The sequence below is a fragment of the Nerophis ophidion genome, linkage group LG09 (genome assembly GCF_033978795.1).
Source record: "Nerophis ophidion isolate RoL-2023_Sa linkage group LG09, RoL_Noph_v1.0, whole genome shotgun sequence".
Taxonomy (NCBI): domain Eukaryota; kingdom Metazoa; phylum Chordata; class Actinopteri; order Syngnathiformes; family Syngnathidae; genus Nerophis; species Nerophis ophidion.
Genome location: NC_084619.1, coordinates 50,985,336 through 50,998,829, shown reverse-complemented (window position 1 = coordinate 50,998,829; position 13,494 = coordinate 50,985,336). Strand labels below are relative to the sequence as shown.

Below are 13,494 nucleotides of genomic sequence, written 5' to 3'. Positions count from 1 at the left end.
TTGCAAATCATTGTATTCCGTTTATATTTACATCTAACACAATTTCCCAACTCATATGGAAACGGGGTTTCTAATATTTATTAACCAACAGAGGCATTACTAAGCATTTTTTAGAAGCACAATTAGAAGTTGTGAAATTTTTTTTTACACTTGTAAGACGACCAGGAACACAAATCAACCTTGTATTACTTACATATTATGCATTATAATGTTATTTATTCACCAATAAATGTAATATTAAGCGTTAATTTGAAGCACAATTACAAGTTTTGAACTTCTTTTTACACTTGTAAGACAACCAGGACCACAAATCTCCTTTGTACTATGCACATATTACATATTATATTTTTCACAAATAAACATAAAACTAAGCATTATTTTGATGCACAATTACAAATTGTGAACACAATTAGGAATGCAACTCACAACATACGTATCATCGTAACTTACTTTGATGACCTTTAAAGAAAACACTAAGCATTATTTTGATGCACAACTACTTTTTACACTTGCTAAACATGGTGTTTAAAACATTGCTTGTCGTGTTATTAAAGGATTAATGATGGTGACAGTCCATCCAAACAGTTTTTCCACAACTCTGAGGTCAAGTTGCAAAGGATGGTTTTGGGCCTTAAAGGGTTTACTGTGTTTACATTTGAGCTGAAGTGAAGTGAAGCTGGTTTTATTTGTGCCATTTGGACGTCTTTGCTTTCAACCACACCAAGGACCATGGATGAAAGACGAGACTCTAGTTTGTGCGGCGTAATGGAATAACACGACTGCGTTATTCCTCTAAAGTTGTCAGATAAAGTGAAATGATGTGGTGCTCAGTCTGGATGTAATTGCAGGGTGACGAAGACAATCCCGAAATTTGAAGAAAAGAGCGCGCGATTTCCCTTTGAAACGAGGCCAGGTGGAGAGCTGAAGTTTCAAAAAGCGCCCGCAAACAGTTGAAGTACAACAGCCGCAGCGCTGATGATGGGTGTCGACTTTATTGGAACATGCCAAAGGAATGTGGATATGACATATTGCCGTATCGGCTAAATGGAAAGCAGCTTTTTTGCCGCCTTCACGCCAAGCAGATGAATTTAGAGGATTGGTGCAACCACTGACAAAGACACAAATAGCAGTGTTGCTGCTATTAGTCCATCAGTTTTATTGACCATGAAAGTGACTCAATGTGTTGTTTTTACTATTGACATACTTAGCTAAAGTATGTCTATACACAGTGTGAAGCTACAAACCCCGTTTCCATATGAGTTGGGAAATTGTGTTAGATGTAAATATAATGATTTGCCAATCCTTTTCAACCCATTCAGTTGAATATGCTACAAATAAAACATATTTGATGTTCAAACTGATAAACATTTTTTTTGTGTGGAAATAATCATTAACATTGGAATTTGATGCCAGCAACACGTGACAAAGAAGTTGGGAAAGGTGGCGATAAATACTGATAAAGTTGAGAAATGCTCATCAAACACTTATTTGGAACATCCCACAGATGTGCAGGCTAATTGGGAACAGGTGGGTGCCATGATTGGGTATACAAACAGCTTCCCCAAAAATGCTCAGTCTTTCACAAAAATGGATGGGGCGAGGTACACTCCTTTGTCCACAACTGCGTGAGCAAATAGTCAAACAGTTTAAGAACAACGTTTCTCAAAGTGCAATTGCAAGAAATTTAGGTAGTTCAACATCTACGGTCAATAATATCATCAAAAGGTTCAGAGAATCTGGAGAAATCACTCCACGTATGCGGCATGGCGGAAACCAACATTGAATGACTGTGACCTTCAAACCTCAGACGGCACTGTATCAAAAACCAACATCAATCTCTAAAGGATATCACCACATGGGCTCAGGAACACTTCAGAAAACCACTGTCACTAAATACAGTTTGTCGCTACATCTGTAAGTGCAAGTTAAAACGCTACTATGCAAAGCGAAAGCCATTTATCAACAACATCCAGAAACGCCGCCGGCTTCTCTGGGCCCGAGATCATCTAAGATGGACTGATGCAAAGTGGAAAAGTGTTCTGTGGTCTGACGAGTCCACATTTCAAATTGTTTTTGGAAATATTCGACATGCTGTCATCCGGACAAAAGGGGAAGCGAACCATCCAGACTGTTATTGACGCAAAGTTCAAAAGCCAGCATCTGTAATGGAATGAGGTGCATTAGTGCCCAAGGCAAGGGTAACTTACACATCTGTGAAGGCACCATTAATGCTGAAAGGTAGATACAGGTTTTGGAACAACATATGCTGCCATCATCTTTTTCATGGACGCCCCTGCTGATTTCAGCAAGACAATGCCAAGCCATATTCAGCACGTGTTACAACAGCGTGGCTTTGTAAAAAAGAGTTTGGGTACTTTCCTGGCCCGCCTGCAGTCCAGACCTGTCTCCCATCCAAAATGTGTGGCGCATTATGAAGCGTAAAATACGACCCCGAACTGTTGAACGACTGAAGCTCCACATAAAACAAGAATGGGAAAGAATTCCACTTTCAAAGCTTCAACAATTAGTTTCCTCAGTTCCCAAACGTTTATTGAGTGTTGTTAAAAGAAAATGTGATGTAACACAGTGGTGCACATGCCCTTTCCCAACTACTTTGGCACGTGTTGCAGCCATGAAATTCTAAATTTATTATAATTTGCAAAAAAAATAAAGTTTATGAGTTTGAACATCAAATATCTTGTCTTTGTAGTGCGTTCAATTGAATATGGGTTGAAAAGGATTTGCAAATCATTGTATTCCGTTTATATTTATCTCTAATACAATTTCCCAACTCATATGGAAACGGGGTTTGTATATGAAAGTAACTACTTCTCGCCTACAGGGTGGCAAATAAACTACATTTTTGCAAGTCACACTATCACTGCAGGACCAATTAACAAAATGTATTTCCAGTGTTACTGGAAGACGAATAAAATATTTTTATTACTAGTATCACTATCACTGGAGAACAAATAAACTCCTTTTTTGCACGTAGCAATATCACTGGAGGAAAAGAAAAGAATACAATTTCTTTCCAGTATCACTATCACTAGTGGGTATATAAACTACTGTGAGGGGGCGTGGCCTGCGGACCTGCAGCGAGGCGGGGTGTGCCGGTGGCCGCTCCGAAATCGGCGACAGGTGCGTAGATGGGCCACCTGGGCGCGTTTATCTGATCACCTGTTACTCAATAAAAGGGAAGCAGCCGGTAAGGAAGGGGTTGGAGAAGTCGGAGTGGTTGAAAGTGAAGAGAAAACCTGAGCATGAGGAATGGTCCAGCCGAGTTGGGCGCCAAATTGTGGAGGTCTTGCACCTTCGGGTTTTCCGGACCACCCGATAGAGGCAGGACAGACTTGACGGTTTTGAGATTTGGTTTATTTTGCAATAAACTTATCGCTCTGCTTTTCAACAATCACCTCTCGTGACGGCCTCGCTCTTTGGGTTGTTTTTGAGCCATCCGCTCTCGTCTCCGTTTCCGTTTTGCTCTTGCTCGTGTTTTCTCTTCACCATCAACCACTCCAACCCCTTCCTTCCCGGCTGCTGCCCTTTTATAGAATGACAGGTGAACAGATAAAAGCGCCCAGGTGGGCAATCTACGCACCTGTCGCTGATCTCGGAGCATACCCCTTGACTGAAATTATTTTTTTCCAATCATTTTGGAACTTGCAAGCGTACTTCTTCTTCTTACTTCATTTCTGTTCGGTTTTTGGACATTACTACTTGCCGTAGTTTTGAAACAATGCATGATGGGAGTCCAGATGTTGTATGTCAGTGTGTTAACATGCCGGCTGGAATAAACACATGCTGGGAAATAGCTCCGTGCCTGCCTACTTTATGGGTTGTAGATAAACCTATGGATAACGGAGACATATATAATAGTCTCCTTTTCAGGTGTGAGAGGAGGTTAAAGGCAGTGCCTTTAAGGCACGCCCCCAATATTGTTGTCCGGGTGGAAATCGGGAGAAATTCGGGAGAATGGTTTCCCCGAGAGATTTTCGGAAGGGGCACTGAAATTCGGGAGTCTCCTGGGAAAATTGGGAGGGTTGGCAAGTTGGCAACATGCTCAAACGTCCCACTCCACTTATTCTGATTGATGCGAGTATTTTGTGTGTCACACCAAACACATGTTTGCTTCTATTCTTTAACATTTCTATTTGGCGGGCTTAGAAATACAAAAAAAAAAAACAACCAAAGGGAGGCCTTCGCCCAGAGGAGAAATCCATCAAAATTCAATCTGTGCTTACACAAAGTCTTGCATTTGTCAAAATGACATTTTCCTATCTGCGCGTTTGACAACATTGATTTTTTTTCTTTTTTTCTTTTTTCCTGCCCTCTCTGCCTGCGACCGGCTGGAATAACAAAGGCAGCGTGCAAGGTAGGGATGATTGAAGTGCAGAATGTTGTGTTGTCCGACTGCATGATGGACTATTTAGGCAGCTTGTTATGCATCAGCTGTAATTACCACACTGGACCCCCAGCTGGGCGCCGGTGTGTGTGTGTGTGCTGAAGATAACATGCGTCCCTCTTACATGTCTTGTCATTAGCAATTCCTTCGCTCTGTTTTGCAGAGGCCAATTACGCCACAGATAAGGACGGTGCGAAGAAAAAAAGAAAAAGACCCCCGACAATGCAGGACCGGAAGCCGAGGAGACGACAATTAAGACAACAAGACGGCGCGAGGGGAAACAAATTGGAAGCGATGTTCACAATCGCACGCTGATTGGTGATAAAGTGAACAAGTCTTCGCCGCTTCCTTAACACGTCCTCCAGAGAGCAGAGTGATTCGGCGAGGAAAAGACAAAACACTGACGCCAACTTGAGGTTAAAAATAAGCAATTGCGCTTCCAGCTCAACATCCAAGGAATGGAAAGTCAAGAGTCAAAATATTGCTTTTGGAGAAGATTTTATATCTGTCGTGTATGTGACACACTGCACAGGCCGCGCTCTGGCCAGAAAAAGCCAACTGCGAATTTGAAATATGCTACCGTATTTTTCGCACTATAAACTATTTTCATACAAAAGGCGCACTGGATAATAAGGCACATTAAAGGAGTTGTATTATGATGTTTGTTTTTCTACATTTAAACACTACCTTGTGGTCTACATAACATGTAACGTTGATTCTTTGGTCAAAATGTTGCATAAATTATGTTTTACAGATCATCTTCAAGGAGCTTTATGTGGGCGGTAGCGTTGTCCCGATACCAATATTGGTACCAGGACCAATATTAAATGTAAATGGGTTATACTTGTATTGCGCTTTTCTACCTTCAAGGTAATCAAAACGCTTTGATACCATTTCCACATTCACCCATTCACATACATGCCTTCTTAAGCCTGCTCAACCTGCCATCCTGCGCCGGAATATAACCTTCTATTGGCGTACAGTAAGCGATCATCGGATCTTTATGCTCTCTCTCTCTGTGTGTTCCCATCTGTGTTTCATTGTTCTTCCTTGTCCTTCCACGTTTGCCCTTGTTCCTGTGTTGGCGAGCTGTGCATCTCGTCACCTTTTTGTTCCTTTGCTTCTCGGACTGCTCTTTTGGATTCTCGACCTCTCGCTTGGACACGGACCTTGTTTCTTCTCTCCTGCCCTGGATCATCTGCCTGCCCCACGGACTTCCGTGTTCCTTCGCTCTCGACAACACTTTAGTTAGTATTGTTTATTATTCTTATTCTTATTATTATTATATAGAAGTAGCTAAAACACTGTTGAATGCGGCTGTTTTTTAGCTGCTAGCTAGCTAGCCATGTCTTAAAGCATCTCTACCGGAGGGCGTTTTAGTGTTATAGCTTCACCTTTATTGTTAGTTTATAAACCAAAATGCGTCTGTTCTCTCTTTTCTGTCTACACACTGTGTCTGCTTGTAAGTACTCTGTGATTGTGCGCTGCCGAACATGCTCCTCTGCTCGTAAACCAGAAATGACACGACGTGGGGCAGTGGGGGTGGGGGGGTGAATGGAGGACCGGTACTTTTTAGAGGCTGTATAGTACCGAATATGATTCATTAGTATCGCGGTACTATACTAATACCGGTATATCGTACAACTCTAGTGGGCGGTCTTATTTACATGCTTCCACTTCGACAGCGTCTTCAGCCCGTCATCTTTGTTGTGCTGGCAGTTTTTAGCGTGTTTACTAACAGATATAAGTTTTTACTGTACGCTACTTTATATCTAAGATGGCAACAGCTGAGGAGGAATGCCCCACACCAAGAGGATAGGGAAAATGAAGGAGCTTATAGACTACAATGGCGGACGTATTGCAAATAATCGGGATTTAAGCAGGTCCGAAATACACATCAACAGGTACCAAGAGGTAAGAAAAGTTACATGATAGGTCAAAACAAAACAAAACACCAGATAATATATCTCCTAATAGGTGCCATTTTGGGGTTCTTATACACACACACCATAATAATACCCGTGTGTTGAAGCACAGTACGTCTGACTATGGTAGCCGGAATGCGCCGACAATCCATCAAGTGGTGTGGTTCGTAGCTTACCAAAGTCACTAAACATTTTGACAGATTTTCAAGCGCCGTCTGTAATATTCTATTTTCTTAATGAAACCTCTAAGTTTTGGGCTCGCCTGCTAACTTGTACTTGCTAGTGTCATTTATTGAACAGGCGTCAAACCTGCAGTGCACACGTATCTCTTATGTGTGACTGTCATCTACTGGTCACACTTATCATTACACTGTGTACCAAATAAAATTGCTTCGAGGCCGGTAAACAGAGCCAGATTTAATCCGACATTCGGCACACCGGGTTTTAGAGCGCACTGTTAATTTTTGAGAAAATAAAAGGATTTAAAGTATGCCATACAGTCCAAAAAATATGATAATTATATGCTTAAGGAAAAGTTTCCACATTTTCAAAGACAGCAACCTGTTCTGCGTGTGGAAAGAAGGCTGAGAAAATGGTGTCATGTGTTATTCTCAGAAACTGTGAGACAATAGAGAGAGTCTACTCCAAATAATATCAGCATACCGTATTTTCCGGACTGTAAGTGCACTTAAAATCCTTTTTTCCCTCAAAACTCGACAGTGTGTCTTATAACCTGGTGCGCCTAACGTACAGAATTATTCAGGTTTTGCTCACCGACCTCGAAGCAATTTTATTTGGTACATGGTGTAATGATAAGTGTGACCAGTAGATGGAAGTCAAACATAAGAGATATGTGGTAAGAGGTATGATGGCAATATCACCCAAGTAAACAAAACCAACATTTTATATGTTCCATTGAAAATAAAGAACCTTACAAATATCTATCAAGGGAGGTGTTTAGAGCACGTCCGATCGGTAGGAGGCCACGGGACACGTTGGGAAGACTATGTCTCCCGGCTGGCCTGGGAATGCGTCAGGATCCCCCCGGGGAGAGCTGGACGAAGTGGCTGGGGAGAGGGAAGTCTGGGCTTCCCTGCTTAGGCTGCTGCCCCCGCGACCCGACCTCGGATAAGCGGAAGAAGATGGATAGATGGATGGATGGATGGATGGATGGATGGATAAGTAAACATACTCATAAGTACAGTAAGCTGGTGGTTTTTAAACTTTTTTCACCAAGTAACACCTCGGAAAACTAAATTAAATAACAGTAATGTGGTAGGCCTACTAATTAAAAACAAGGCAGGGGTTTTATCTAAGGGAATATTAAACAGTAACACTGTGTTTGAATATGGGAAAATAAAACACTGTATTTTAATCACACAGTTAGAGAATCACTGCACTATGCCAGCCACCAACGCTACAAATATATTGTATAGTCTTGTGGGAAAAGTACTTTAATATTGTTTTTTAACACCTGCTTATTCTCAGTGGTGTCGTTGAAGCACTTCTATTCTCCCCACCTGTAATAAATAACAGCAACTGGGTTTCCGTGTGGTAAAAAAAATATACATATATACAGTGGGGCAAAAAAGTATTTAGTCAGCCACCGATTGTGCAAGTTCTCCCACTTAGAATGATGACAGAGGTCTGTAATTTTTATCATAGGTACATCCAATAATTCCCATTGTAGGAATTTTAAAGAATTTATTTGTAAATTATGTTGGAAAATAAGTATTTGGTCAACCATTCAAAGCTCTCACTGATGGAAGGAGGTTTTGGCTCAAAATCTCACGATACATGGGCCCATTCATTCTTTCCTTAACATGGATCAATGGTCCTGTCCCCTTAGCACAGGGGTGTCAAACTCAAATACAGAGTGGGCCAAAATTTTAAACTGAACAAAGCCGCGGGCCAAGGTTGAACAAATTAACCTTTTAATAGGGACCCAAAAAAGTTTTGCATTGAATATTGAACTTTTATAACTTTATAGTGACATGCTAAATCGAGTTTCAAATAATACTAATAATTTAAAAATAGCAATGGCAAATCAAATCAAATTTAAATAGAAATTGAATGCCTCTTTTCAATTTGCAGCCTTCTCAGGTAAATATCAAAATAAACTTTACCCACAGGCTAATAATACATTTTTATATTGTAGCGTCCAGGAAGAGGTAGTACTGCAAGGTGTTCTGTGTATTTGTTCTGTTGTGTTTATGTTGTGTTACAGTGCGGATATTCTTGTCATTCTCGTTTAGTGTTGGTTCACAGTGTGGCGCATATTTGTAACAGTCTTAAAGTTGTTTATACGGCCACCCTCAGTGTCACCTGTATGGCTGTTGACCAAGCTTGCATTGCATTAGCGTGTGTGTGTGTGTGTTCAAAAGCCACATACATCATGTGACTAGACCGGCACGCTCTTTCCACGTAGGAAAAGCAGACGTGACGAAAAGTTTTAGAGGACTCTTGAGGCAGTGCATTTAAGGCACGCCCCCAATATTGTTGTCCAGGTGGGAATCGGGAGAAATTTGGGAGAATGGTTGCCCCCTGTGATTTTCGTGGGGGGCACTGAAATTTGGGAGTCTCCTTGGAAAATCGGTTGGTGGGGGGTTTGCAAGTATGAGTATTAGCGGTGAAGGCGGTGTTACAGCGGGCCAGAGTTTGACACCCATGCCTTAGCAGAAAAACAGCCCCAAAGCATGATGTTTCCACCCCCATGCTTCACATTAGGTATGGTGTTCTTGGGATGCAATTCAGTATTCTTCTTCCTCCAAACACGACGAGTTGAGTTTATACCAAAAAGTTCTATTTTGGTTTCATCTGACCACATGACATTCTCCCAATCCTCTGCTGTATCATCCATGTATCCATTTTGGTATAAACCCAACTTGTCGTGTTTGGAGGAAGAAGAATACTGAGTTGCATCCCAGGAACACCAAACCTACTGTGAAGCATGGGGGTGGAAACATCATGCTTTGGGGCTGTTTTTCTGATAAGGGGACAGGACCATTGATCCGTGTTAAGGAAAGAATGAATGGGGCCATGTATCGTGAGATTTTGAACCAAAACCTCCTTCCATCAGTGAGAGCTTTGAATGGTTGCCCAAATACTTATTTTCCACTATAATTTACTAAATTAATTATTTAAAATTCCCACAATGTGAATTCCTGGATTTTTTTCACATTCTGTCTCTCACAGTTGAAGTGTACCTATGATGAAAATTACAGACCTCTGTCATCATTTTAAGTGGGAGAACTTGCACAATCGGTGGCTGACTAAATACTTTTTTGCCCCACTGTATATATCGCGTTGCAGCTACAGCGAGACCCTAGCATGAACAAGAGCCGCTCTAAAAGAGCCGTGGTGAAAAATAATAACTTAAACATGCCCCGTCGTGGAGGTTCAACACGTTATTTGAAAGGTTTAGAGCGGGCGCTGTAAAGTACACATGCTTATTACAGACCTAAGGGGCCGAAGGGCCTCAGATCAGCGGCTCTGCTCTGACATGTTTAATGCATACAGCCCCGGGGGCCGCGTATAAATTCAATATGAAAGCAGGGCAGGCAGGAGAACAAATGGACTGTGTGTGTGTGTGTGTGTTAAAGCAGCAGAAATAAAATACAACATTAGCAGGGTCTTTTTTTCTTAAATGACACTCTGTCTTCTGTGTGAGTGTTTAATGACTGCACGGGTAAAACCAGGTGGGATAAAGCGCCCGTGTTGGGACTCAACGTGGGGTCCTTTTTAGGTAAATCACTGCGATGTGGGAAGGAGCCGGCTAACAGGGCGAAATCCGTCAGCCATCTGTTGCCGTGGTAAAAACCAACATCTTTATCGTCATTAGTGATGAGAATAAGACAATGAATTATGAATCATTTCATTTTTTTGGCGTGTTCGCTCGCTGCCAAGCAATGAAGTAGCATGTTTTTCTTTTTACCGGCAAATGAGAAAGCCAAAAAGCGTGCACGTTGACCTATTTAACACCAGATGACGGCGGCCGCAGCTCACCTTCACGCAGCAGTCTGCGGATAACGAGTTTAAAGCCAAATACAAAGTGTCGCTGTTCCATTCCCCGCACGTCTCCCGCCGCTCTTTTGAAACGCATTCTTTTGATGAATCTTTTTCGGGAGCGAATGCAAATGCCTTCTCCTCGCTGCCGGAATGAAAGCTGACAAAGAAGAGGAAAAAGCCCGCCAGGTCGCTCAAATGACAAGCAAAACAAGACGCACCTTGAAGGCGCCACGTCGTGACCTTTACGACGTTCACGTGTGCCACCTGTGCCCGACCTCCATCAAAGACGTGTGATGTTCTTGAGAGGACATACATAAAGAGACGGTTTCTTTGGGGCGACTTTTTTTTCCGTGACATTTAATGCTTTTAATGCAAATCTTAAAACAGGGGTCCTTAGCCTTTTTGACAACAAGGCCCTTTTTTTCCACAAAAATAACACTGAATTAGTCATCTTAATCGTATTCAAAAATGTATATCTTACCTACTTAAAGTTTTCTTGTCAAATGATGTGTGTTAATGACCAATATTATTATCAAGGCTTCGGTCAGACTGATTACAAAATCAATACAAATCAAATATACTGCAAAAGAAGAGACTCATAAATAACTGACGAAAAAGATATTTACATACAAATATTTAGTGCTAAGATAAATAAAATAAATTAATAATATATTTGTTTCAATACAATTTAGGTGTACTGTAAATCATAACACAGTTTCACCACTTACATTTTTTTGCGCTTAAAACAATGATCCATGCTCATGTGTTTGATAGTCATTAATGCCACAAGTGGTGGAAAAGTGTATTACAATTAAGTACAAAACTTTAAATTTTTGGGCTTAAAAAACTTATTTATGCTCCTGTGTTAGCTATAGTCATTACTACCAAAAGTGGTGGAAAAATGTATTTCAATTAAGTACAAAACTATTATTTTTTGCGCTTAAAACAATGATTTATGCTCCTATGTTTGATAATAGTCGTTACTGCCACGCGTGGTGGAAAAGTGTATTATAATTAAGTACGAAATTTATTAATTTTTGCACTTAAAAAATTATTTATGCTCCTGTGTTTGATATAGTCATTACTGCCACAAGTGGTGGAAAAGTGTATTACAACTAAGTACAAAACTTATTAATTTTTGCGCTTAAAACAAGGATTTATGCTCCTGTGTTTGATATAGTCATTACAGCAACAAGTGGTGGAAAAGTTTATTAAAATTAAGTACGAAACGTGTTAATTTTTGCGCTTTGAAAAATTATTTACGCTCCAGTGTTTGATATAGTCATTACTGCCACAAGTGGTGGAAAAGTGTATTACAATTAAGTACAAAACGTGTTAATTTTTTCGCTTTAAAACAATGATTTATGCTCCTGTGTTTGATATAGTCATTACTGCCACAAGTGGTGGAAAAGTGTATAACAATTAAGTACAAAACTTATTAATTTTTGCGCTTAAAACAAGGATTTATGCTCCTGTGTTTGATATAGTCATTAGCGCCTTGCATGGCAGCTCCCTCCATCAGTGTGTGGATGTGTATGTGAATTGGTAAATGTGGAAGTAGTGTCAAAGTGCTTTGAGTACCTTGAAGGTAGAAAAGCGCTATACAAGTACAACCCATTTATCATTTATTTATTTTACTGCCACAAGTGGTGGAAAAGTGTACAACAATTAAGTACAAAACTTATTAATTTTTGCGCTTAAAACAAGGATTTATATTCCTGTGTTTGATATAGTCATTACTGCCACAAGTGGTGGAAAAGTTTGTTACAATTAAGTACGAAACATGTTAATTTTTGCGCTTCAAAAAATCATTTATGCTCCAGTGTTTGATGTAGTCATTACTACCACAATTGGTGAAAAAGTGTATTACAATTAAGTACGAAACTTCATACAAACAAATATTTTTGATGGCCCCCTATGGTTAAGAAAATTATCTTAAAATACAGCCTGAAGTTCTGTTAACACACAGCTGTAAGTTGTTTATTTAGTTTTTCTTTAGCCAAAAGGCTAACATAAAACGATGTTGAAGTTAATTCACTTCAATTTATTTTTTTTAGATCATTATAGTGGTATAAAACCCGTAAATACTCCTGTGTAAGAATTTCAATGACATAGTAGTCAACTGAATGAAACAGACAATGGGGAGGAGGAGAATGTTTTCTTCTTCCTCAGGCATAACAGCAAAACATTAAGAAGCAATTAAGAAGTCCCACTTTTGAATAGGGATTAATCATGATTAATTACAGTAAAATCACTTGCATAATTCAAATATGTGAAAGAAAAATCACGACAATATTTCAACACAAATGCTATTGTCAGAATGTCATACAGGAAGAGTTTTAAAAATGTTTGACTTGAATGCACTACTTGGATTTTCTCAAACTTAAAATTTGACAACACAATTTGGAAGCGAACTCACTCTGTTTGAAGCCCAGGAAGGGGATTCTCTCGATGGGCGTGTCCCTCTCCTTCATGTACTTGTAGAGTTCCACGAGGAAGGCCTGTTCGTCCTCTCGGCTCTCTGACGATAACGACGAAGACGACAACGACGAAGACGACAACTCGTCCTCCTCTCTGTCCTCCTCCTTCTCTCTCCTCTCCTCCGCCTCCTTCCGTCGCTCCTTCTCCTCGGGCTGCGTCTTCTTACCGAGGCCGCCGGCTCTGTGTTTGGCGGTGGAGCCAATCTTGCCGTTGTGTAGCGCTTTACAGCTTGCTTTGGCCTGTGAGGGGAGGACATCAAAAACTGAAACTTCTGTTTCATCTTTCATGTGTGGGTCGGAGCCCAAAGAAGTATGCAGGCGGGCCTAGGGGGGTGCGGGAGGGGTAACCTCTCATTGATTCCCAATGAAGCGGCTCCTCTTGTCATTGCAGATTAGGCGCAGATTAGCTGGACTCTCGCTTCAAGACAGAATTGCTAATATTGATTTAGCTGTCCAAGCTCATTGGGATAACAGCTGCGGAAAAAAGTCTTTTTTCAGGGCGGCTGTTTGCTCGAGTCGGAATATTACAACACACTGGTAGTGGGAAACACTGAACTATGCTGTAAATACCAAGGATCCCAGCAAAGTAAACAAAAATAGAGGAATTGAGAAATAATAGCTGGCGCACAAAGGTGCACCTTGAAGTTGAAGAGATGTTGTGGAAGACATTTCCTAC

General features: G+C 40.7%; 1 protein-coding gene across 1 annotated transcript in view; it reads right to left on the bottom strand.

Annotated features, from left to right (window-relative positions):
- Positions 1-13,494, bottom strand: part of LOC133558724 (AT-rich interactive domain-containing protein 5B-like) — a 157,142-nt gene that overhangs the window by 56,511 nt on the left and 87,137 nt on the right. Inside the window, exon 4 of the mRNA XM_061909874.1 lies at positions 12,758-13,058. Coding sequence (XP_061765858.1) covers positions 12,758-13,058 — 301 coding nt within the window. The remainder of the gene's footprint in view (positions 1-12,757; positions 13,059-13,494) is intronic.